Source organism: Bufo gargarizans, chromosome 4 (assembly GCF_014858855.1).
Source record: "Bufo gargarizans isolate SCDJY-AF-19 chromosome 4, ASM1485885v1, whole genome shotgun sequence".
NCBI classification, from domain to species: Eukaryota; Metazoa; Chordata; class Amphibia; order Anura; family Bufonidae; genus Bufo; species Bufo gargarizans.
Genome location: NC_058083.1, coordinates 451,383,419 through 451,406,109, shown reverse-complemented (window position 1 = coordinate 451,406,109; position 22,691 = coordinate 451,383,419). Strand labels below are relative to the sequence as shown.

Sequence of the window (22,691 nt, the reverse complement as noted above, 5' to 3'; positions counted from 1 at the left end):
AACAAAACTGGTAAGGAGATTACCTGGTTGATATTTTGAAAAGTAGGCACCTTAGGTCTGAAGTATGGTAAAAACTTCAGGAGTACTCTGTCCTGTAAGAAAATAATATATGGATGAATTGCAGAGAAAGCCTGCAATTCAGAAACTCTTTTGGCTGAGGCTATAGCCAGAAGAAAAACCATCTTTAAAGTTAAATATTTGAAATCAACCTCCTCCAAAGGCTCGAAGGGGGGAGATGCTAGACCCCTGAGCACTACTGAAAGATCCCACTGGGGAATGGGTTTCAGTATAGTAGGCTTTAGTCTTTCCGCTCCCTTCAGGAAGCGTTTGATGAGTGGATCCCGAGAGTATGGCCTGTTGAGACAGGCCGAGATGGCACACATTTGTACCTTCAAGGTAGCTGGAGATAGGCCTCTATCTAATCCGTCCTGAAGGAAATGTAGTATCGCAGGAAGGGGCGGATCTGCAGACGCCACCTGTTTGGAATCACACCATGCCACGAAGATTCTCATGATCCTGGAGTAGGCCTTGTTTGTAGACTCTGCTCGGGAATGCGACAAAGTTCTCAGGACCGACTCGGAAAGCCCTTCTATGTTGGGAAGGGGCTGATCAACCTCCAGGCTGTCAGGTTGAACCTGTGCAGATCTGGGCAGAGGTGAGTGTCCCACGACACCAGGGTCTGCTCCGGGGGGAGTCTCCAGTATTGTCCCCGACTCATCTGAATGAGCTGGGTAAACCAGGATCTTTTGGGCCAAAACGGTATGATGGCTATTACCGAGGCCTGATCCTGACGGATTTTCATCAATACCCTCGGTATCATGGAAAAAGGAGGGAAGATGTAAGCCAGCCTGAACCTCCACGGTATCGACAGAGCATCTATCGCCAGGGGGTTGTCTTCCCGATACAGGGAACAGAACCTCAGCACCTTGGCGTTGAACCTGGTTGCCATGAGGTCCACCTCTGGCATACCCCAACTGTGAACTAGCTGCCTGAAGACCTCCGGATGCAGAGACCACTCCATGGTCGGTAATCCTCGACTTAAGCGGTCTGCTATCATATTGAGGGAACCTCGGATATGAACGGCAGATAGATGGGAAAGATTCAGCTCTGCCCACCGAAGAATCACCCCGATCTCTGATAGAAGGGGTAATGACCTTGTGCCTCCCTGCTTGTTTATATAGAGAACCGCAGTCATATTGTCTGACTGGACTTTCACCGCTTTGCCCCGAATCTGAGGGGCGAAGTGAAGGAGGGCTAGCCGGATAGCTCGCATCTCGCGAAGATTGGAGGAAAGATGCCGCTCCAGGGGGGACCAAGATCCCTGCACTTGGAATCCGTCCAGGTGAGCGCCCCAGCCTACAAGGGACGCGTCTGTAGTCAATATGACCCAAACTGGTTGGGTCATAGACTTCCCTGCTGGCAGTCGAAACCACCATCTGAGGGAATTCCGGGTTTGACCGGACAGGGAGCACAGGGAATCTAGCCCCGCAGGGCTGCCGTTCCATAAGTGTAAGACCTCCGACTGAAGAGGACGGAGGTGCCATAGCGCCCAAGGGACTGCGTCCGCAGCCGCTGACATGAGCCCCACCATCTTCATGAGAGTCCGAATAGAGACTCGACGAGGGACATGAAGGACCTTTGCCAGGTCCTGAATCCGCGCTTTCCTTTCTTGAGTCAACCGGAGGGACATCTCCACAGAGTCGACCACGAATCCTAAATATTGGATTGAAGATGATGGGCTCACATTCGACTTCTGCCAGTTGATGATCCAGCCTAGGCGGAGAAGAAAGGAGATTGCGATCTGAAGATGGTGGGTAAGGATCGGAACTGAAGAGGCTATGAAAAGCCAATCGTCCAGATAAGGAATGATAGTCAGCCCTTGGAGTCTCAATGCTGCCACCACCGATACCACCACCTTGGTGAAGATAAGGGGGGCAGAAGAGATTCCGAAGGGGAGCGCGGTGAACTGAAAGTGCCTGCGAACCCCTGAAATCTGGACCGCGATCCTGAGAAATTTCCGGAAGGCGGAATGGATCGGAATGTGAAGATAAGCATCTTTGAGGTCCAGAGTAGCCATGACATCCCCGAGGTTGAGGATATGGGTGACTGACCTTATGGTTTCCATGCGAAACCTTGTTTTCCTTATAAATCGATTGAGAAATCTCAAATCGATGATAATCCGGAGGTCTCCCGTCTTCTTGGGAACCAGGAACACTGGTGAATAAATGCCTAGGCCTCTCTCCCCTGCCGGCACCTCCTCTAGGGCTCCCTTGGAGATATAGTCCTGGATGTAAGATTCCAGGACCACTTGTTTGGCCGGCCCGAAGTTTCGTGTAGCGACGAATCTCTCTGGGGGGAGAGAGAGAAAGTCTACCCGGTACCCGACGGAGACTAAGTTCAGAACCCAAGGGTCTGCGATCAACTGACTCCAGGAGTCTTTGAAAAGGGAGAGACGGCCCCCCCACGGGTGTTTGGGGGAGTGGTATGGGAAAGTCTAGAGGAGACACTGCAGGGGCAGCAGGGCTTATCCAAGATCCTCGACGAGGCCCATAGTCAGGAGGGTTTTGCCTCCTTAGCGGGTTTACGGGAGCGCCTCGAATACTTACGAGACGGTCCCCCCCAATCTCTGCGCCTAGATTGCTGCCCCGGGCGTCCTTCGCGCTTCCTTTCCTGCCTGGGGCGTCCCCGAAAGGGCTGCTGGGGGAGGCTCTTCCCCTTTTTGTCGGAGAGCCCCTCCATTATCTTGTCCAATTCGGACCCGAACAGCCTGTTTGGTTCGAAGGGGAGCCCACAGAGGTTGAATTTGGACGCGTTGTCCGCGATCCAGGGTTTCAGCCAAAGTGGTCTGCGGGCAGCCGAAACTAAGGCCATAGTTTTGGCGGCCAGCTTCAGCTGCATCTGGGTGGAGTCAACTAGGAAGTCCATAGCCAGGTTGGCTGATTTGAAGGCTGCCAGGATATCATCCCTGGATACGCTCTGGTCCACGTCTGTCTGGATCTGGTTGAGCCTAGAGCGTAAATAGGTGGCTACTTCAGTGGCCGCAATTGAAGTTGATGCGGAGGCAGCGGCCGCCGCATAACTCCTCCTAAGGGTGCACTCTGCCCTCCGATCTAGAGGGTCCTGCAGACTAGACCCATCGTCTGCGGGGACTAGAGTGCGCCGGGACAACTTGGCTATCGCCATGTCCACCTTGGGAACGGAACCCCACGATTCCACCAAGGGTTTAGCCATCGGGTACATGAGTTTAAACTTTCTGGTGAGAACATGGCCTTTCTCAGGCTTGCGCCATTCTGTGCGCATCACAGAGAGAAGGGTCTCATCCGCTCTGAAGACACGCTGTGTCCGTACGGCGGGATCGGAGGACTCCCCAATGTCAACATCCTGGTCCCCCGACCTGATGGACTTAAGTAACTTCTGCATCTTTTCTGGAGGGAAAAAGCAAGAAGTAATTTCTTCTTCCTCAGAAGAAGACCCCACCGACCAGGGGGTAGGTCTTTCGACCGGTGCGACTGGAGCGACTACATCCATGGGAGTCTGAGAGGGTGCTGGTAATCTCTCATTAAGTAAATGCACCACTCCCTTAATGGAATCATCCACGTATGTCTTCGTCCACTGAAACATTTCCTGCATCGTGGGTTCCGTGGATGTCGTGCGACAACTCTCACACCTAGAATAGGGACAGCCGTCGTCTAAGGGCGTGTTGCAATCAAAACACGCCAAATGCTTCCTCTTGGCCCCAGACTTTCGCTGATCCGGATCCCTGGGGGAAGCCATAGTCTGTAATTGGAAAGAAAAAAACAGGTCATAACACCTACAAAAATTGGAGGTGGAGAAACAAGACCTTAAGGGGGGCCCACCAGCACTAGAAGAAAAAATAGAGCTGCAGAAGAGGAACACACAAACCCACGTCAAGCAATACTACTAAGGAAATCACAAGGCGCAGGGAACTCTGGAGCTAGCTTGTCAAAGCGATGCAACCAGAGCACTGAATGACAGGCTCTGGGCGCTTAAAAGGAGAAAGCCCCGCCCCCTGGGCGGGTCCCAGATCGTGAATAGCCCAGACATATAAGAGAGCCAATACTGGCTCAGCCATGCTGTAGATAGCTCCCCTGGTTCATCCTGGATCCCAGGATGTATATAGGGGAGCAACTTTAATCAGGGAGGTGAGGATAGAACCTCAGATCGCGCTGCGAAGAAACCGGAAGTGACGTAGCGCACCAAGTGCGCGTCACTTCCGGAAGATGGCGGCGCCCATAGCGCCGCATGCATGTGGCGATGGGAAGGAACGGACACCAGAAAAAACTGAAAGGAGAGGGGAGGGGGACACCCCACTCCCCGACGGTCCCTAGGTACAAAAAATCGCCGCAATCAGCCTAAAATAAAGGCAAAAAAGAGCCAAAAAACGGGGCGATCCTATATATGAAGAAAGGAGCCCCTGACACTCTCAGCTCCCTGAAAGGGAGCGATACGCCAGTCCAACCTGTCCAAAGGACAGAAAAAAACACGGTGGGCTGGGGGGTGATCTCCTCCCTTTCAGGGAGCTGAAGATCGTTTATTGGTTCTTGGGCTCATTAAAATTCCGCCGGTCCTACCAGTCCACAGGGGCAGTTAACCCCATCTGTGCTGCTGGTAGGACGTAAGGGAATGCTCTCTTATCACTAGGACACCTCTCCAATGCAAACTGAATGGGAACGAACAACCGTATTAACGGGAGCAAATCGATATATATATATATATATATATATGAAGAAAGCAATGTGGGCAGCACCACTATCCGTATTGTGTAATGGGAGTGCCAGCGGCTGAGTCGGCGATCCACCTCCAAATAATAGAATAAAGAAATTCCGCAGCACATCCACGTAGTAGAAAAATAAAAAGACTTTATTCACCCAGCGTGCGACGTTTCAATCCTCTCAAGGGAAAATCCCATTGAGAGGATTGAAACGTCGCACGCTGGGTGAATAAAGTCTTTTTATTTTTCTACTACGTGGATGTGCTGCGGAATTTCTTTATTCTATATATATATATATATATATATATATATATATATATATATCTCATTGATTGGTGCACCAGCAAATCATTTGTCAGTGTGTAATGATCTGTATTTGTTTTCTCTCTCTCTGTGCTTCAGCCCTGCCTTCACACCTCAGTAGAAGCAGATAACCCACCAATGACCACGGATAAAAGGTACAGGTCCTTCTCAAAAAATTAGCATATTGCGATAAAGTTCATTATTTTCTGTGATCTACTGATAAACATTAGACTTTCATATATTTTAGATTCATTACACACCAACTAAAGTAGTTCAAGCCTTTTATTGTTTTAATATTGATGATTTTGGCATACAGCTCATGAAAAACCAAAATTCCTATCTAAAAAAATTAGCATATCATGAAAAGGTTCTTTAAACAAGCTATTAACCTAATCATCTGAATCAACTAATTAACTTTAAACACCTGCAAAAGATTCCTGAGGCTTTTAAAAACTCCCAGCCTGGTTCATTACTCAAAACCGCAATCATGGGTAAGACTGCCGACCTGACTGCTGTCCAGAAGGCCATCATTGACACCCTCAAGCAAGAGGGTAAGACACAGAAAGAAATTTCTGAACGAATAGGCTGTTCCCAGAGTGCTGTATCAAGGCACCTCAGTGGGAAGTCTGTGGGAAGGAAAAAGTGTGGCAGAAAACGCTGCACAACGAGAAGAGGTGACCGGACCCTGAGGAAGATTGTGGAGAAGGACCGATTCCAGACCTTGGGGGACCTGCGGAAGCAGTGGACTGAGTCTGGAGTAGAAACATCCAGAGCCACCATGTACAGGCGTGTGCAGGAAATGGGCTACAGGTGCCGCATTCCCCAGGTCAAGCCACTTTTGAACCAGAAACAGCGGCAGAAACGCCTGACCTGGGCTACAGAGAAGCAGCACTGGACTGTTGCATGTCATTCGGAAATCAAGGTGCCAGAGTCTGGAGGAAGACTGGGGAGAGGGAAATGCCAAAATGCCTGAAGTCCAGTGTCAAGTACCCACAGTCAGTGATGGTCTGGGGTGCCATGTCAGCTGCTGGTGTTGGTCCACTGTGTTTTATCAAGGGCAGGGTCAATGCAGCTAGCTATCAGGAGATTTTGGAGCACTTCATGCTTCCATCTGCTGAAAAGCTTTATGGAGATGAAGATTTCATTTTTCAGCACGACCTGGCACCTGCTCACAGTGCCAGAACCACTGGTAAATGGTTTACTGACCATGGTATTACTGTGCTCAATTGGCCTGCCAACTCTCCTGACCTGAACCCCACAGAGAATCTGTGGGATATTGGGAAGAGAAAGTTGAAAGACGCAAGACCCAACACTCTGGATGAGCTTAAGGCCGCTATCGAAGCATCCTGGGCCTCCATAACACCTCAGCAGTGCCACAGGCTGATTGCCTCCATGCCACGCCGCATTGAAGCAGTCATTTCTGCAAAAGGATTCCCGACCAAGTATTGAGTGCATAACTGAACAGAATTATTTGAAGGTTGACTTTTTTTGTATTAAAAACACTTTTCTTTTATTGGTCGGATGAAATATGCTAATTTTTTGAGATAGGAATTTTGGGTTTTCATGAGCTGTATGCCAAAATCATCAATATTAAAACAATAAAAGGCTTGAACTACTTCAGTTGGTGTGTAATGAATCTAAAATATATGAAAGTCTAATGTTTATCAGTACATTACAGAAAATAATGAACTTTATCACAATATGCTAATTTTTTGAGAAGGACCTGTATACTACTGTGTGCTCTGCACCAGAAATTTCTATATAGGCAGGGAACATGTCATCAGAAAATAACCTATTGTTTAAATCATATTTTTATGGAAATTTGGGTGATGTTAATTTTTAATTTTTCACGCCAATATCTATATTTAAAGAGGACCTTTCACTACTCTACAAACTAAAAACTAACTAGATCAGTGGGCAGAGCGGCGCCCAGGGGTCCCCCCTGCACTTACTAGTAAGTCTGGGCGCCGCTCTGTTCGCCCGGTATAGGCTCCGGTGTCTGCGCTCCCTCTGACTGATTTCTTGTAGGAGGCGTGTCCCTTGCTGCACTGCTACAAGAAATCAGTCAGAGGGAGCTGCAGACACCGGAGCCTATACCAGGCGAACAGAGCGGCGCCCAGGCATACTAGTAAGTGCAGGGGGGCCCCTGGGCGCCGCTCTGCCCACTGATCTAGTTAGTTTTTAGTTTGTAGAGTAGTGAAAGGTCCTCTTTAAACCAAAACCATAATGTCCTGCACTTTTCGCATTGGACACTAAGCCTAATAATAGGCTCCAATTCTTGGTCTGTACAGATCACTTTACTGCAGTTATCTGCTTATCATTACAGACAGGATTAGAATGACAGACATCACTTCTATATAGATAACACAGGAACCACCATTCACAGTAGATGATATCACAGCCTATCTACTCCCTCCTGACTTCTGTACAGGTCACAAAGCATGTCTAGAAAACTCCCCATATAGGTCCCCTTCTGTCCATTGTGTCTATGGCCCATGGTGGATGCTGTAAAGCCTCTCTCCCATGTTCATATGTGCCCGCATTGCTGAGATGAAACTATGTTTTAATACATGAAAATGAGCCTCTAGGAACAATGGAGGTGTTGCCATTACACCTAGAGGTTCTACTTTCTCTGCAACTGCCGCACCCTGCCAATCAAAGTGCAGAGGGTGTGGCAGTTGCAGAAAATGCAGAACCTCTAGGTGTAATGGTAAAGCCCCCGTTGCTCCCAGAGGCTCATTTGCATATATTAAAACATCATTTTTCTCAGCAGTGCGGGGACATATGACCATGGGACCAACACAGATGTCTTCAGATGCCAAGCGCACATGTAACAGGTCAGCCAGTGTCATAGGTACAAATCTGCTGACAGATGCCCTTTAACCTTTCCACTTTTCTTGACAGTTTTGAAAAGAGTTTAAAAAAAGGAGGCTAAGAGGAGTCATAAATTACCCAAGTTTACTAAAGCGGTGTGTGTGTGTTTTTTGAATGAATTACTGGTGTACATGTAAGGCTACTTTCACACTTGTTGGCAGGACGGATCCGACAGGTTGGTCACCCTGTCGGATCCGTCCTTCCGCTATTTCGCCATGCCGCCGCTCCGTCCCCATTGACTATAATGGGGACAGGGGCGGTGCTCCGGAGCAGCACGGCAGTGCGCGGCGAAAGGCCGCCGGACTAAAAGTCCTGCATGTCCGATTTTTTTAGTCTGGCGGCCTCTCACCGCGAACTGCGCCGGAGCTCCGCCCTGTCCCTTTTATAGTCAATGGGGACGGAGCGGCGGTCCGGCGAAATAGCAGAAGGACGGATCCGACAGGGTGAACAGCCTGTCGGAGCCGTCCTGCCGCAAGTGTGAAAGTACCCTAAGCTAGCCCTGATGTGGTACAAGGAAGAATAAACTATCTATGGGTGCATTTACACGACCGTATCCATTTTTCTGTTTGCAAATCGCTGATCCGGTATACGTGCATCCCACACTTTTTGCAGGCCCCATTGAAAAAAATGCCTATTGTTGCCCGTCAAACGGACAAGTTCTATCATTTGTGCCGCACCATAGAAATGAATGGATGCTTGTGCGATCTGCAAAAAATGTGGATCAGATGCGGAGAAAAAAATACGGTTGTGCGAATGCCCCTTTATTTGCCTTAGGAGGCATCATTTTTGCTATTGCCACATCGGCTAATTCTGTGTAAATTATTATTTTATTTGGGTTTTATACTTTTTTTTTTTTTCATAAGTCGGCTAATTCTGATGGGCTGTTCTCACACAGGTATACATTGCATCATCATGGTGGGCACACATTGCACTTATCAGTAACTCTCACCTTTGGAAGCTGTGCAGGATCAAATCTCAGGACTTTTTGGTTACAGCAGGGATAGACTCCAGCGCCAGGAGAATCGAGTGGATACAATGCCGGCTCAGGATGATACTGACAATGGGACAACTCATTCAGCAGGAACGTCTGATAATGAGATGAAGAATTCATAGCAAGATATTCCACGTCATATTGTGCAACCTCCTAAAACCACTCATAAAATACTATAAAGTAAAAAAAAAAAGGTTACATAAGAAACGTAACAGATCTGAGTTTAGTTTAGGGGTGAGGACCCTTCACGTGAGCTTGCATATTTTGCCCAAAATAAAAACTAAGGCTAGGTTCACATCTGGTAGGTAGGTTCCAGCATGAGTCTCTATCGCAGATTCTGCCCAAAAAAAAAAAGAAAAAAGCATGAAATACTGCATGCAGACCATTAAAAATTAAAACAACACTCCTGAATGCCGGCCACATGCACAGACCATCAGACAGTTCCTGTAAATCTATACTGGGGATCTTTTTGTTGGATGCACGACTAGCAGGCAATCTAGGCCTCTGGAGAGATCGAACTGTGTGGGATGGCAGAACTTCATTTAGGCGATCTCAAAAGAAAAAAAGAAAAATAATAAATATAAATATATATATATATATATATATATAAACAATGCCTATAAGACATGTTCTATATTTTTTGCGGAGATGTGGAAGGGACATCAGGATCAGGAGAGCGAATGGGGCCTTATGCGTGATGTCCTGTGAAAGTCTATCAGTATGGAACCAACAAGAGGATGGTCCACTCCCTGACATATTAACACTTACCTGCTTACATCTGGAGCAGTTAAGCCAATTTATAGTGCCCCATAAACGCCAATAAACCTCCTGCCAAGACTTCATCTCCTCAAATAAACTTGTCAGGTATTCATGAACATCCCAAGTTTTGTCCCTGTAAATTCCATGTAAACCAAATAAAGCATTTAGGACATGGTGACCAAAACGATAGCATTAATTATAGGGCAACTAAGTCTCCTATATGTAGGATCATGAAATATTGCAGTAGATAGAAAGTATACCTAAAAAGGTTTTCCATGACTTTAATACTGATGACCTATCTTCTGGATAGGTCATTAATGTCTGATCGGTGGGGGTCCGACACTCAGACCCCCACCGATCAGCTGTGCTTGGTATCTCGCTCAGCCCTATTCACTTTTATGGGGCTAAGGCTACTGCGAGCACCGGTGCCTTCTTAAACAGCTGATCAGCAGGGGTCCCGGGTATCAAACCCCCACCATTCAGATACTGATGACCTATCCAGAGGAAAAGTCATCAGTATTAAAGTCTCAGAAAACCCCTTTAAAGTTGCTGTGGATTCAGTAGATATACATTATTAGAGAATTTACCACCCCAATATCGCTGTATTCTGATCATGTGTGCCCTCTCAGCTCTCACACTGCCTAGACAACAGGATGCTGCAAATCATGTGACATCTCCGCCGGTGACCGCAACAACCCCTGCAACGTTTCCTCCGCTCCAATCAACTTCCCCTATTGAAATTGAAGGAGGGAGTGACCAGGAGCCTAAAGGACCCTTTAGGTCTCTTTAACACGAGCGGATGCCGTGCGTGGAATCCGCTGCGTGAAAGAGAGCTAAGCCCCGTTCCGGACAGCACAGACACAGAGCAGTAACATGAGTGATAATGCTCTTTGCCTCTCTGTGACCTTTTTACTACAAAATCACAGTGAGATAAAGTTGTCACCGTGATTTTGGTCACAGAGAGGCACGGAGCATTATCAATCATGTTAATGCTCCGTGTCTCTGCTGTCCGGAGCGCGCCTTAGCTCTCTTTCATTCCATCCGCTCGTGTGAAAGAGCCCTTACAGGGGTCGAGAGTCCGCCAGATAATAATTAACGGGCGTTCATAGTAATGCTTGTTGGCGATTATCTGGTGGTGTAAAGGTGCTGCACCGAAACGCTCATCCTTCCGGTAATTGGCTTGTTTGTGTAGGCACCTAAGTTATTGTTTGCTGGCAGCAGATCGTGCTGTCTAAACACACTCTGCTACAGGCAAACGAGTCTGTATGGGGAAAAGCGATGGCATTGGCGATCGCTCCTACCCATACTAAGGAGGAGATCACTGCATGTAATTGTAGCGGTTTCCTTCAATGATGAGCAGGCGATTGCCGGTTCCTTCCCGTCAATCGCCTGCTAAATTGTCCCGAGTAAAGGGACCTTTAAGCAAGCAACTATGGAATCATGAGAGCTGTAGTTCTGAGCACAATGGGACCGCCGCTGCATCGGAACTATACAACAGTGCCATGAGGAAAAGGAAGAAAACTAAAGTTGGCTTCATGCCCTTATACACTATGTGGACAAAAGTTTTGGACACCTACAGGAACTTCTATCGATCCCATTGTACATCCATAAGCAGTAATAGGGACTTGGTCCGCCTTTTGCAGCAAAAACAGCTTCCACTCTTCTGGGAAGGCTTTCTACAAGATTTTGAAGTGTGCCTGGGATAATAATTTTTGCCCATTTATCCAGGAGAGCATTTGTAAGATCAGACACTGATCAATCTCCGTTCTACATTATCCTCAAGGTGTTGGATGGGGGTTTTGGTCAGGGATCTGTGTGGGCCACTCAAGTTTCTGCACACCAAACTCATCCAACCATGCCTATATGGACCTCACTTTGGGCACTGGGGCACAGTCATGCTGAAATAGAAAAGAGTCTTCCCGAAGCATACAACGGTCGAAAATGTCATGTTTTCTGTCACTATCATGGTCTTCTGGATCATTCTTATTAGTATGCACTTCTCTCCAGATATTTTGTTACTTCTAGGTCCATGATGTCATGTTAGTTTACAACATAGGGGCCTATGTGCATATGTTTATATGTATTGACACAATTTTAGTGCGATACCATTATATGTATTTATACCAGATGGAAATCGCCTGTCTACTGTAGCTATCTCCCGCTATAAAACCACGTTTTTTTTTATCGCTTCTCCTGTGCAATTTGTGGTTTAATTTCTTCTTTGACGTAGCACAGGGGAAAATCTTTTGGTGTCAAAAGCCCTACATTTTAGAATGGACAGAGCTGTGTAATTCTGCTGCAAAGCTACTGCAGAACAGCTGATCAGCAGCGGGTGCGGGGTGTCGGACCACCGCCAGCCAGATACTGATAGCCTATCTTCATAATAGGCCAGGGAAATTTGTTAAATAAAATAATCTAATGACTATATTAAAATCTAAAACTGAAAATGTGACAGATGCTCTATAACAGGAATGAGCAACCTTCGGCATTCCGGCTGCTGTGAAAACTACAACTCCCAGCATGCAAACATGCGCAGCTGTTCTTCTAACTCCCACAGATGTGAAAGGAGCACTCAGGGAGTTGTAGTTTCAGAACACCTGGCGTGCCCGAGGTTGCTGATCCCTGCTCTAGAAGTTATTACGTTGATGACCACGTGATCCTGACAGTAGCAGCGAATTTGCCTCTAAAATAAAAGTCAGAATAAATTTGCAATGAAATGGAAATAGTGTTTAGACAAGGAGAGATCTGTATCAGGTTTGTTACACGCGTTGACTATCTCTCCAAGGTCACTTCATTTGAATATTGAATATTAATATACCTTCTGTGAAAGTAAACAATATTTCCATGCTGGTCGATGTTGATTTTCCCAGGTAGACATGCAATCTTCTGTTCAACGTCCTTTGTCAGCAGCTTCTTACACAAACAGCATCTAACAGGGAATATTGACACAGTCAGCCTGCACAAGAGCTTATCTACATTTCTAGGCAACCAAGAACGTGGACTTACCTGTATAGTGTCCCGGCATTGGCTGGAGAATCTGGATTTTCATACTCTTGGTCAAACAGTCTTTCAATTTTTTTGCAGAATATTTTGCTGTAAAGTAAAATCATACTGTAAGCCTATTTTTTTTATTTTTTATAAATTAATAATTGTATTGGTATATAACCGTCAATTACACTGTCATAGTAAACATAGGAAAGAGACACAATACCCCTATATCTCGCCCCACATCCAAAGCAGAGGTATGAGAAAAAATAAATAATTGGCTAGTGTTATGTACAACAATTCTATGCATTTGTGTTGAACACTTAAAGAAGTTGTTCACCCCAGGGGGCCTTTGGGCAGACCTCCCAACATGCTGGGCATTGTGGAGGGAATCATACTTACTTGAACCCAGCCAATGGATTCTGGTTCCTTCACCCCAACTCCACCCAACCACTGCAGCTCTCTGCGTCAACATCTGGTTTGATGCAGGTCAAGTGGCCTCTGCAGCCAATGACTGCCTGCAGTGGTGATGTGTTCCCCAACCAGTGACATGAAGCGAAGGCAGGGCTGCAAAGGAGCAGGAACCCAATGGTGAGGATCAGCTAAGTATGATTACCTCTGTAAGTCCGGCCACATTGGGAGGCCCTGGGGGGTGAACAACCCCTTTAAAAAAGAGTTTTCTGAGATATTGAAAAACTTGCTCAAAGTCAGGACTAGTGTTCAGCGAACTTGCGGTTTAAAGTTCGGCATACAAGGTTAAAGGTTATGTAAGAATTCCACTACCACGGACCGTAACTTATGGTCCGTGGTAGCGGAATGCATAACGGAATTCTTACATAACCCGAACCTTGTACGCCAAACTTGAAAACACAATTTTGCTCAACACTAGTCAGGATTTGTGTTAAAAGAATAAAAGATAGTATACTGACCCATTTAATACTCCACCACATCTGGCAGAGCAGCTTCAGTCCTCTCCTCCATGTTTACACAGTAGTGACATAGCTGCAGCCAATCACTGGCCTCAGCTGTTTCATGCCACATATCATTGCGGCCAGTGATTGGCTGCAGGATCACATGGGATGTATGGTTATATCACTGCTGCAGCCATGTAAACACAGAATGGAGATTAGGAGATGAGCAGCGGAGCTGGATATGGCAGGGGATTAAATGGTGCAGTATAGGATTTTTTGCTACTTTATCACCAACCCTGGCTTTATCTCAGACAACACCTTTAACCCCTTAAGGACTCAGCCCTATTTCACCTTAAGGACTTGGCCATTTTTTGCAAATCTGACCAGTGTCCCTTTAAGTGCTCATAACTTTAAAACGCTTTGACTTACCCAGGCCGTTCTGAGATTGTTTTTTCGTCACATATTGTACTTCATGACACTGCTAAAATTGGGTCAAAAAAGTTAATTTTTTTGCACCAAAAAATAAAATTTTTACATTTTTTTTTGAAAAATTAGCAAATTTCAAAGTTTCAGTTTCTCTACTTCTGTAATACATAGTAATACCCCCAAAAATTGTGATGGCTTTACATTCCCCATATGTCTACTTCATGTGTGTAGCATTTTGGGAATGATATTTTATTTTTTGGGGATGTTACAAGGCTTAGAAGTTTAGAAGCAAATTTTGAAATTTTTCAGAAATCTTCAAAATCCCACTTTTTATGGACCAGTTCAGGTTTGCAGTCATATTGTGAGGCTTAGATAATAGAAACCTCCCAAAAATGACCCCATTCTAGAAACTACACCCCTCAAGGTATTCAAAACTGTTTTTTCAAACTTTATTAACCCTTTAGGTCTTCCACAAGAGTTAATGGCAGATGGAGAAACAATTTAGAAATTTCTATTTTTGGGAAAATTTTCCAATATAATCAATTTTTTCCAGGAGTAAAACAAGGGTTAACTGCCAAACAAAACTCAAAATGGGTTGCCCTGATTCTGTAGTTTGCAGAAACACCCCATATGTGGTCGTAAACTACTGTTTGGCCAAACGGGAGGACATAGAAGGAGGGGAACACCATATGGGTTTTGGAAGGCAGATTTTGCAGGACTGGTTTTGTTTATACCATGTCCCATTTGAAGCCCCCTGTTGCACCCCTAGAATAGAAATTTCAAAAAAGTGACTCCATCTAAGAAAGTACACCCCTCAAGGTATTCAAAACTGGGTTTACAAACTTTGTTAACCCTTTAGGTGTTCCACAAGAGTTAATGGCAGATGGAGAAACAATTTAGAAATTTCTATTTTTTGGAAAATTTTCCAATATAATAAATTTTTTCCAGGAGTAAAACAAGGGTTAACTGCCAAACAAAACTCAAAATGGGTTGCCCTGATTCTGTAGTTTGCAGAAACACCCCATATGTGGTCGTAAACTACTGTTTGGCCAAACGGGAGGACATAGAAGGAGGGGAACACCATATGGGTTTTGGAAGGCAGATTTTGCAGGACTGGTTTTGTTTATACCATGTCCCATTTGAAGCCCCCTGTTGCACCCCTAGAATAGAAATTTCAAAAAAGTGACTCCATCTAAGAAAGTACACCCCTCAAGGTATTCAAAACTGGGTTTACAAACTTTGTTAACCCTTTAGGTGTTCCACAAGAGTTAATGGCAGATGGAGAAACAATTTAGAAATTTCTATTTTTTGGAAAATTTTCCAATATAATCAATTTTTTCCAGGAGTAAAACAAGGGTTAACTGCCAAACAAAACTCAAAATGGGTTGCCCTGATTCTGTAGTTTGCAGAAACACCCCATATGTGGTCGTAAACTACTGTTTGGCCAAACGGGAGGACATAGAAGGAGGGGAACACCATATGGGTTTTGGAAGGCAGATTTTGCAGGACTGGTTTTGTTTATACCATGTCCCATTTGAAGCCCCCTGTTGCACCCCTAGAATAGAAATTTCAAAAAAGTGACTCCATCTAAGAAAGTACACCCCTCAAGGTATTCAAAACTGGGTTTACAAACTTTGTTAACCCTTTAGGTGTTCCACAAGAGTTAATGGCAGATGGAGAAACAATTTAGAAATTTCTATTTTTTGGAAAATTTTCCAATATAATCAATTTTTTCCAGGAGTAAAACAAGGGTTAACTGCCAAACAAAACTCAAAATGGGTTGCCCTGATTCTGTAGTTTGCAGAAACACCCCATATGTGGTCGTAAACTACTGTTTGGCCAAACGGCAGGACATAGAAGGAGGGGAACGCCATACGGTTTTTGGAAGGCAGATTTTGCTGGACTGGTTTATTTACACCATGTACCCTTTCAAGCCCCCTGATGCACCCCTAGAGTAGAAACTCCATAAAAGTGACCCCATCTAGGAAACTACAGGATAAGGTGGTTGTTGTTTTGGGACTATTTTAGGGGTAAATATGATTTTTGGTTGCTCTATATTACTCTTTTTTGAGGCAATGTAACAAAAAAATTAAATTCTAAAAAAATTTCTACATTCGCTATTTAGTTTTGTGGAACACCTAAAGGGTTAACATAGTTTGTAAAGTAACTTTTGAATACCTTGAGGGGTGTAGTTTCTTAGATGGGGTCACTTTTTTGGAGTTTCTAGTCTAGGCTACATGAGGGGGGGCTTCTAATGGGACATGGTGTCAAAAAAAAAACTGTCCATCAAAATCTGCCTTCCAGAAACCGTATGGAGTTCCCTTCGTTCTATGCCCTGCCGTGCGGCTATATAGCCATTTACGACCACATATGGGGTGTTTCTGCAAACTACAGAATCAGGGCCATAAATATTGAGTTTTGTTTGGCTGTTAACCCTTGCTTTATTACCGGCAAAAGGGATTCAAATTGAAATTTTGCCCAAAAATGGGTGTTTTGGCACCGTTTTTGTTTTATATTTTTAACACTGTTCATTCGAGGCGTTTGGTCAAATGTTATTTTTATAGCGACGACTTTTACGCACGCGACGATGCCCAATATGTATGGCTCTCAGACTTTGGAGACACTAAGCAGGCATCCTAAAAACTGCGGCCCTCCAGATGTTGTAAAACTACAATTCCCACCATGCCCTGCTGATGGCTGTAGGTTGTCTGGGCATGCTGGGAGTTATAGTTTTACAACATCTGGAGGGCCGCAGTTTGAGGATGCCTGCTCTAAAACTAATATTTTTTTGGGGAAAAAAAATTGTTTCTGTGTCTCCAAAGTCTAAGAGCCATAGTGTTTTATGTTCTCTAGTGGACTGTTGGGGATTATAAAAATGTAGTACTCCATGGAAGTGTGATACTCCCTGAAGCAATCGATAACGCAGAGGCCCGGATGATCGGGGCACGTGTCACATTGAGTGGTGGTGTCCTTCCGTATCCCCCTCTTGTGACACACTCTGCATCTTTTTTGGGTTCGTCCCTTCTTTCCAGTATGGGGGACCACACCTGGAAAGTGTTGGCCAGGGACGATCCGGGCGCCTCCAGTTCCCGAGGTACTCCGGCCTGCTCTTTCCCGGTCCGAAAAGATCAGGTCTTTGAGGACTGCCTCATAGAATTGGAGGAATGTCCCTGTGCTGCCAGCGCTTCGGGATAGTACAAAAGAGTTGTACATGGCAACCTGCACCATGTAGACCGTAACTTTTTTGTACCATGCCCGGGTTTTGCGCATGGCATTATATGGCGTGAGGACTTGATCAGAGAGATCAACTCCTCCCATATACCGATTGTAGTCGACGATACAATCGGGCTTGAGGACCGTTGCCGCGGTACCTCGCACAGGGACTGGGGTGGTGCTGTTACCGTGGATTGTGGACAGCATAAGGACATCCCTCTTGTCCTTATACCTGACCAGCAACAGGTTTCCACTGGTAAGGGCACGGGTCTCACCCCTGGGGATAGGTACCTGGAGGGGGTGGGCAGGGAGGCCGCGCTGATTTTTCCGCACGGTCCCACAAGCGAACGTGGATCTGGCGGCAAGGGACCTGAACAAGGGAATGCTGGTATAAAAGTTATCCACGTACAAGTGGTAACCCTTATCCAGCAGTGGGTGCATAAGGTCCCACACGAGTTTCCCGCTAACACCCAGAGTGGGGGGACATTCTGGGGGTTGAATACGGGAATCTCGCCCCTCGTACACACGAAATTTGTAAGTGTACCCTGAGGTACTCTCACAAATTTTGTATAGCTTCACGCCATACCTCGCCCGCTTTGTGGGAATGTATTGGCGGAAACTGAGTCTCCCCTTGAACGCAACGAGAGACTCATCAACCGCGACCTCCCTTCCAGGTACGTAGGCCTGCTGAAATGTGGCCCCAAAGTGATCGATGACCGGCCGTATCTTATACAGCCGGTCATAGGCAGGATCACCTCGGGGTGGACATGCTGCATTATCGGAATAATGCAGACATTTCCGGATGGCCTCAAACCGGGGACATGTCATGACCATACTGTACAGTGGGGTCTGGTATAGGACGTCCCCACTCCAGTATTGCCTGACACTGGGTTTTTGGACTAGACCCATATGCAGCACGAGGCCCCAAAATGTCCTCATTTCGGCTGCACTGACCGGCGTCCAGCCACCGGGTCTAGCCAAAAATGAGCCTGGGTTTTGAGCGACGAACTATTGGGCGTACAGATTCGTCTGCTCCACCATCAAATTCACCAGTGGGTTACTGAAAAAAAAACTAAAAAAGTCTATTTCAGTAAACCCCACTGTGGGAATCTGGATTCCAGGATTGCCAGCGAAATCCGGAATCTCAGGCTCAAAGTCCACTGGGGGACACCAGCTAAGTTCATCGGCAGGGGGCTCCGGTGAACTTATTTGGTGGGCCGGGAAACCAGTACGAACCCCAGGGCGGCTCGTACTAGGGTGGGCCACAGGATCCCTAGCATGTGTGGCCCCTGGCTCCGCCTGGCGGCGTCTCCGCCGCCTTGGTGGCTCATCGTCATCCGATGATGATGAGGAGGATGCGGATGACAGAAGGAATGTGGGGTCATCCTCATCCTCACTGGGGCTCTCGGAGTCGGAGGCAATCTGGGCGTATGCCTCCTCGGCCGAGAACACCCGGCGGGCCATGGGTGTGTGTGCGTGTAGGTGTGCGTGTGTGGAAACCTTTATTATATGTGCGTGTGTGTGGGGGCAACGGGTGTTCGCGTACTAAAAAAAGGAAAATAAAGGGGCAAGTGTTAGGAAAAAAAAAAAAAAAAAGTTCAAAGTTGCTGATCAGCGGTACAACGCTGATCAGCGGTGGGGCAGGCGATGCGCTAACAGTGGACGGACGCTAAAGTGCCGACCAGTCAGCGAACGCAGAAAAATAAAAAAAAAGTGGTGGTAAGGGGGCTAGTGGTGAGGGGGGGGGGGGAGGCTGGGGGAGGGCTGGTGGGGGGATGGGTGGGGGGGGGGGGGGGGTGGGGGGGGCTGGTGGTGGTGGGGGGCTGGTAGGGGGGGGCAAGTGGCAGGGGGGGCTCTGGGGTCTGATAGATGGAACAAAAAAGTTTTTTTTAAAATTTCTTTTTTTTTTTTTTTTTTTCCTAACTAACTTTTCCCTTCTTTCCCTTCCTAATGGTGCCTCTCCCTCACTGACCCTAACCTACCTGAGTGGCGATGGGTGCAGGAGGGTGATGGATGCCGATTAGGGGGACACAGGAGCTGGTGCTGGACGATGCTGCACGGTCAGGGTGCTGGACAGGAAGAGGAGGGGAGAGAGGAGCGCAGGAAGTTTGAATCTCGCGCCTCTCTCCCCTGCACCAATCAGCACCCTGGACAGCAGTGTTCAGCACCAGGGCCAGCACCGCCTCCTCAAATCCTCGGACTGCGATTGGTGGTGTAAAATTACGCCACCGATCGCAGTCTTTTTCCGGTTCATCGGGTCACAGCACACCCGAATGGACCGGAAACGCAGAAAACCGCAGGTCTGAATGGACCTGCGGTTTTCTGCGATCGTCTATACGGGGGGGTCAAATGACCCCCCCCTGCGTTGTTACGGGATGCCGGCTGAATGATTTCAGCCGGCATCCCGTTCCGATTAACCCCCGCGGCGCCGGAATCGCGAATTGAAGCCATGACGTACCGGTACGTCATGGGTCCTTAAGGATTCGGGAAACATGCCGTACCGATACGTCATGGGTCCCTAAGGGGTTAAATTATTCTATAGTCGCCACATATTCAAGAATCTAATTTACCAGTGCTTATATAACAGACTGTACCCTAAGTCCATACACAGTCCTACAGGATAGCTGTCAATCACTCAGCGTGCAAGGAGAAAGCAGGACACTCAGGCTTTCTCAAGGGGTCCCAGCAGTATCTCCCCTCTATGTTATACAATCACATGGGGGAGAATAGGAGACCTTCATGAATGTTTTTTACCTCTTAAACTTGTCTTTTTTGTCTTTTATGTCATCTGCTTCATTGTGTGTAAAGAGATCTGTAATCCTTGTTAAGAGGTTTGCATTGATGCAGTTCATATTGCATGGAGTGGCAACAATCGCGCTTATGTTCTTGTGACAGTAGGCAATACATTCTGCCACCTATATAAAGAGAAAATAAGAACACATTAGAACCACTGCTAACACTAGTGGGTGCTCACCACATATAGATTCATCCACATCCAATTGCAGTCAATAACAAACCTGTCTTCACTAGGCTTGTTTCAAGTAGGTTATTTGGATTTATTGTATCTCTTCTTAGTTGCAGTACTGCAAGGGTTAACTTTCTCTTGCTCTGTGAGCTACTCCCAGGCTGTTTCTGACTGCTCATCAGCCTGGGCTATATAAGCTGTACTGTTTCTTTTATTCCTGGCCTTTATAATTGGTCTCTCTAGCTTACTAGAGCCTGTAAAAGAGCTATAATCCATTTGTCTGACTGTGTACTGACCTCTGTCTGATTCCTGGATCCTGACTCTCTGCCACCTAACTTGACCTGTGCCTGTTTACCATACTGATGCTTGCTCTAACCTTTGGATTGTTTGACAGATTCAAACAAACTCTGCCATTCCCATCCACTGCCCGTTTCTTGACTACATGTACAGCCTCATCCCTCAGTGACACACATCAGTGTCTCTGATCCCCATGGGTTAGCAGCCAACAACATTGTGACTATTGCATATGCAGCCTGGTGGTTCCCCTGCAGCAAAGAACAGGTCCCTGTATAGGGATTCAAGGGTAAAAACCAGGGGACCACCAGGATAACATTCTTAAGACAAGCCCAAAGTCAAACTGGTTGGTTGGCACAGTGGGTCCACACTGACTACATGTAACAATTTATAACATTCTGCAGGTTGAATCTACCAAAAATGATGGATACCTTTGTTAATACTTAGCTTTCCTTATCTTGCCCTGCTTCTTAATTATATGATCTTTTGCTCTATTATGACCCAACTCAAAATTCTGTTAGTTTCCTGTAACCAGAGAGCAGTGCATTATGGGAGCTCAGAGGATCTGTCAGCCTTATTAACATTTCTGTCTTTGCAAATGCTTGTATTTTCCCTCATAAAATAACAATGCTGGCGAATAATATCTTAGAACTCTACATTGTGCCATTTCACTGTTATTCCTGCTGGACACCTTGGTATTAAAAAGGTCAGAATTTGAACATCTGTAAGGTTATGATAATGTAACAAAATGACAGAAAAAGTACTCCCCCGCCCCCGAATCCTGACGATGGATTTTATCATGACCTAACGGAATAAAAGTAATGAATTTTAAAAGAAGTTGGCTTTGTGGTTTTCTGATGACAAATTTCCTTAAAAGGTTGTGCCATGATTGATGTAAAAAAATGAAAATCCATCATATAGTACATGATGACAATACCTTTTTAACAAAACTAGAACCAGCCCTGTACCTCACATGGGTCCAGAGATCTCCACATTCACTGCTCCAATTGCTCTGCTAGCTTAGGCTACTTCCACACTTGCGGCAGGGTGATCTGGCAAGCAGTTTCGTCGCCAGAACTGCCTGCAGGATCCTGATCAGTCAGAAAAATGCATTGAAATTCTGGATCCGTCTTTCCAGTGTCATCCTGAAAAACTGATCCGGCATTTATTTTTTTTAACCTTCTATTCGGTCTGCGCATGCGCAGACCAGAAGGACGGATCTGGCATTCCGGTATTTTGAATGCCGGATCCGAAACTAATACATTCCTATGGAAAAAAATGCCGGATCCGGCATTCAAGCAAGTCTTCAGTTTTTTTTTACCAGAGATAAAACCGTTGCATGCTGTGGTTTTATCTTTTACCTGATCAGTCAAAAAGACGGAACTGAAGACATCCTGAACGGATTGCTCTCCATTCAGAATGCATTAGGATAAAACTGATCAGATCTTTTCCGGTATAGTGCCCCTAAGACGGATCTCTATGGCTACTCTCACATTAGCGGCACGGACCTCCGGCAGGCTGTTCCGTCGGCGAGAGGCTGCCGGAATAAATGTCAGACATGTCATAGTTTTATTCCGGCAGCCTCTCGCCGTGCACTGCTGTGCCTCGCCGGAACTCCGCCCCCATTACAGTTAATGGGACGGAGCGGCAGTCCTGAGGCACACGGTCACTAGCGCCAGGACGGATCCGACAGGCTGTTCACCCGACGGAACAGCCTGCCAGAGGTCCGTGCCGCTAGTGTGAAAGTAGCCTATGCTGGAAAAGAAAAACGCAAGTGTGAAAGTACCCTTATCTTTAGCCCTGGTGTCCTTTCTGCTATAACACTCTCCCTATAACTGCCACAGCTTCTAAAAGAACAAATGGCTGGTGGCACTTGAAGATTTAAATGAGCATGTGCGACCAGCTCAGTGAGACTGACAAAAAAAAAAAGGAAAAAAAAAAAAGCACCAGGTGGCGCTATACAGACATATTTTATTGAATAGCTCATTGGATATACAAAATGTTTAATTACATGCAAACACAAAAATATGAAAAACACAAATAAAAGCAGCCAAACTAGAGACCGAGAGATTATTTGCCAAAGAGAGTAAAACTAACCCTAAAATGTTCTTCAATTATATAAATGTTAAAAAGTATAAATCTAAAGGTGTTGGCCCTTTAAAAAGTAATGAGGGGGGAGTCGCAGAGAGCGACAAGGAGAAAGCAAAGCTGTTAAATATTTTTTTCTCCAATGTATTC

At 46.1% G+C, this 22,691-nt stretch overlaps 1 protein-coding gene across 3 annotated transcripts in view; it reads right to left on the bottom strand.

Moving 5' to 3' along the window:
* SANBR (SANT and BTB domain regulator of CSR) overlaps positions 1–22,691 on the bottom strand; it is a 58,265-nt gene that overhangs the window by 13,619 nt on the left and 21,955 nt on the right. For all 3 annotated transcript variants that reach the window (XM_044289523.1, XM_044289522.1, XM_044289524.1), the window contains exons 8-12: positions 19,949–20,109; positions 12,666–12,752; positions 12,478–12,588; positions 9,669–9,792; positions 8,859–8,996 (exon numbers count right to left, since the gene is read on the bottom strand). In XM_044289523.1, coding sequence (XP_044145458.1) covers positions 8,859–8,996; positions 9,669–9,792; positions 12,478–12,588; positions 12,666–12,752; positions 19,949–20,109 — 621 coding nt within the window. The remainder of the gene's footprint in view (positions 1–8,858; positions 8,997–9,668; positions 9,793–12,477; positions 12,589–12,665; positions 12,753–19,948; positions 20,110–22,691) is intronic.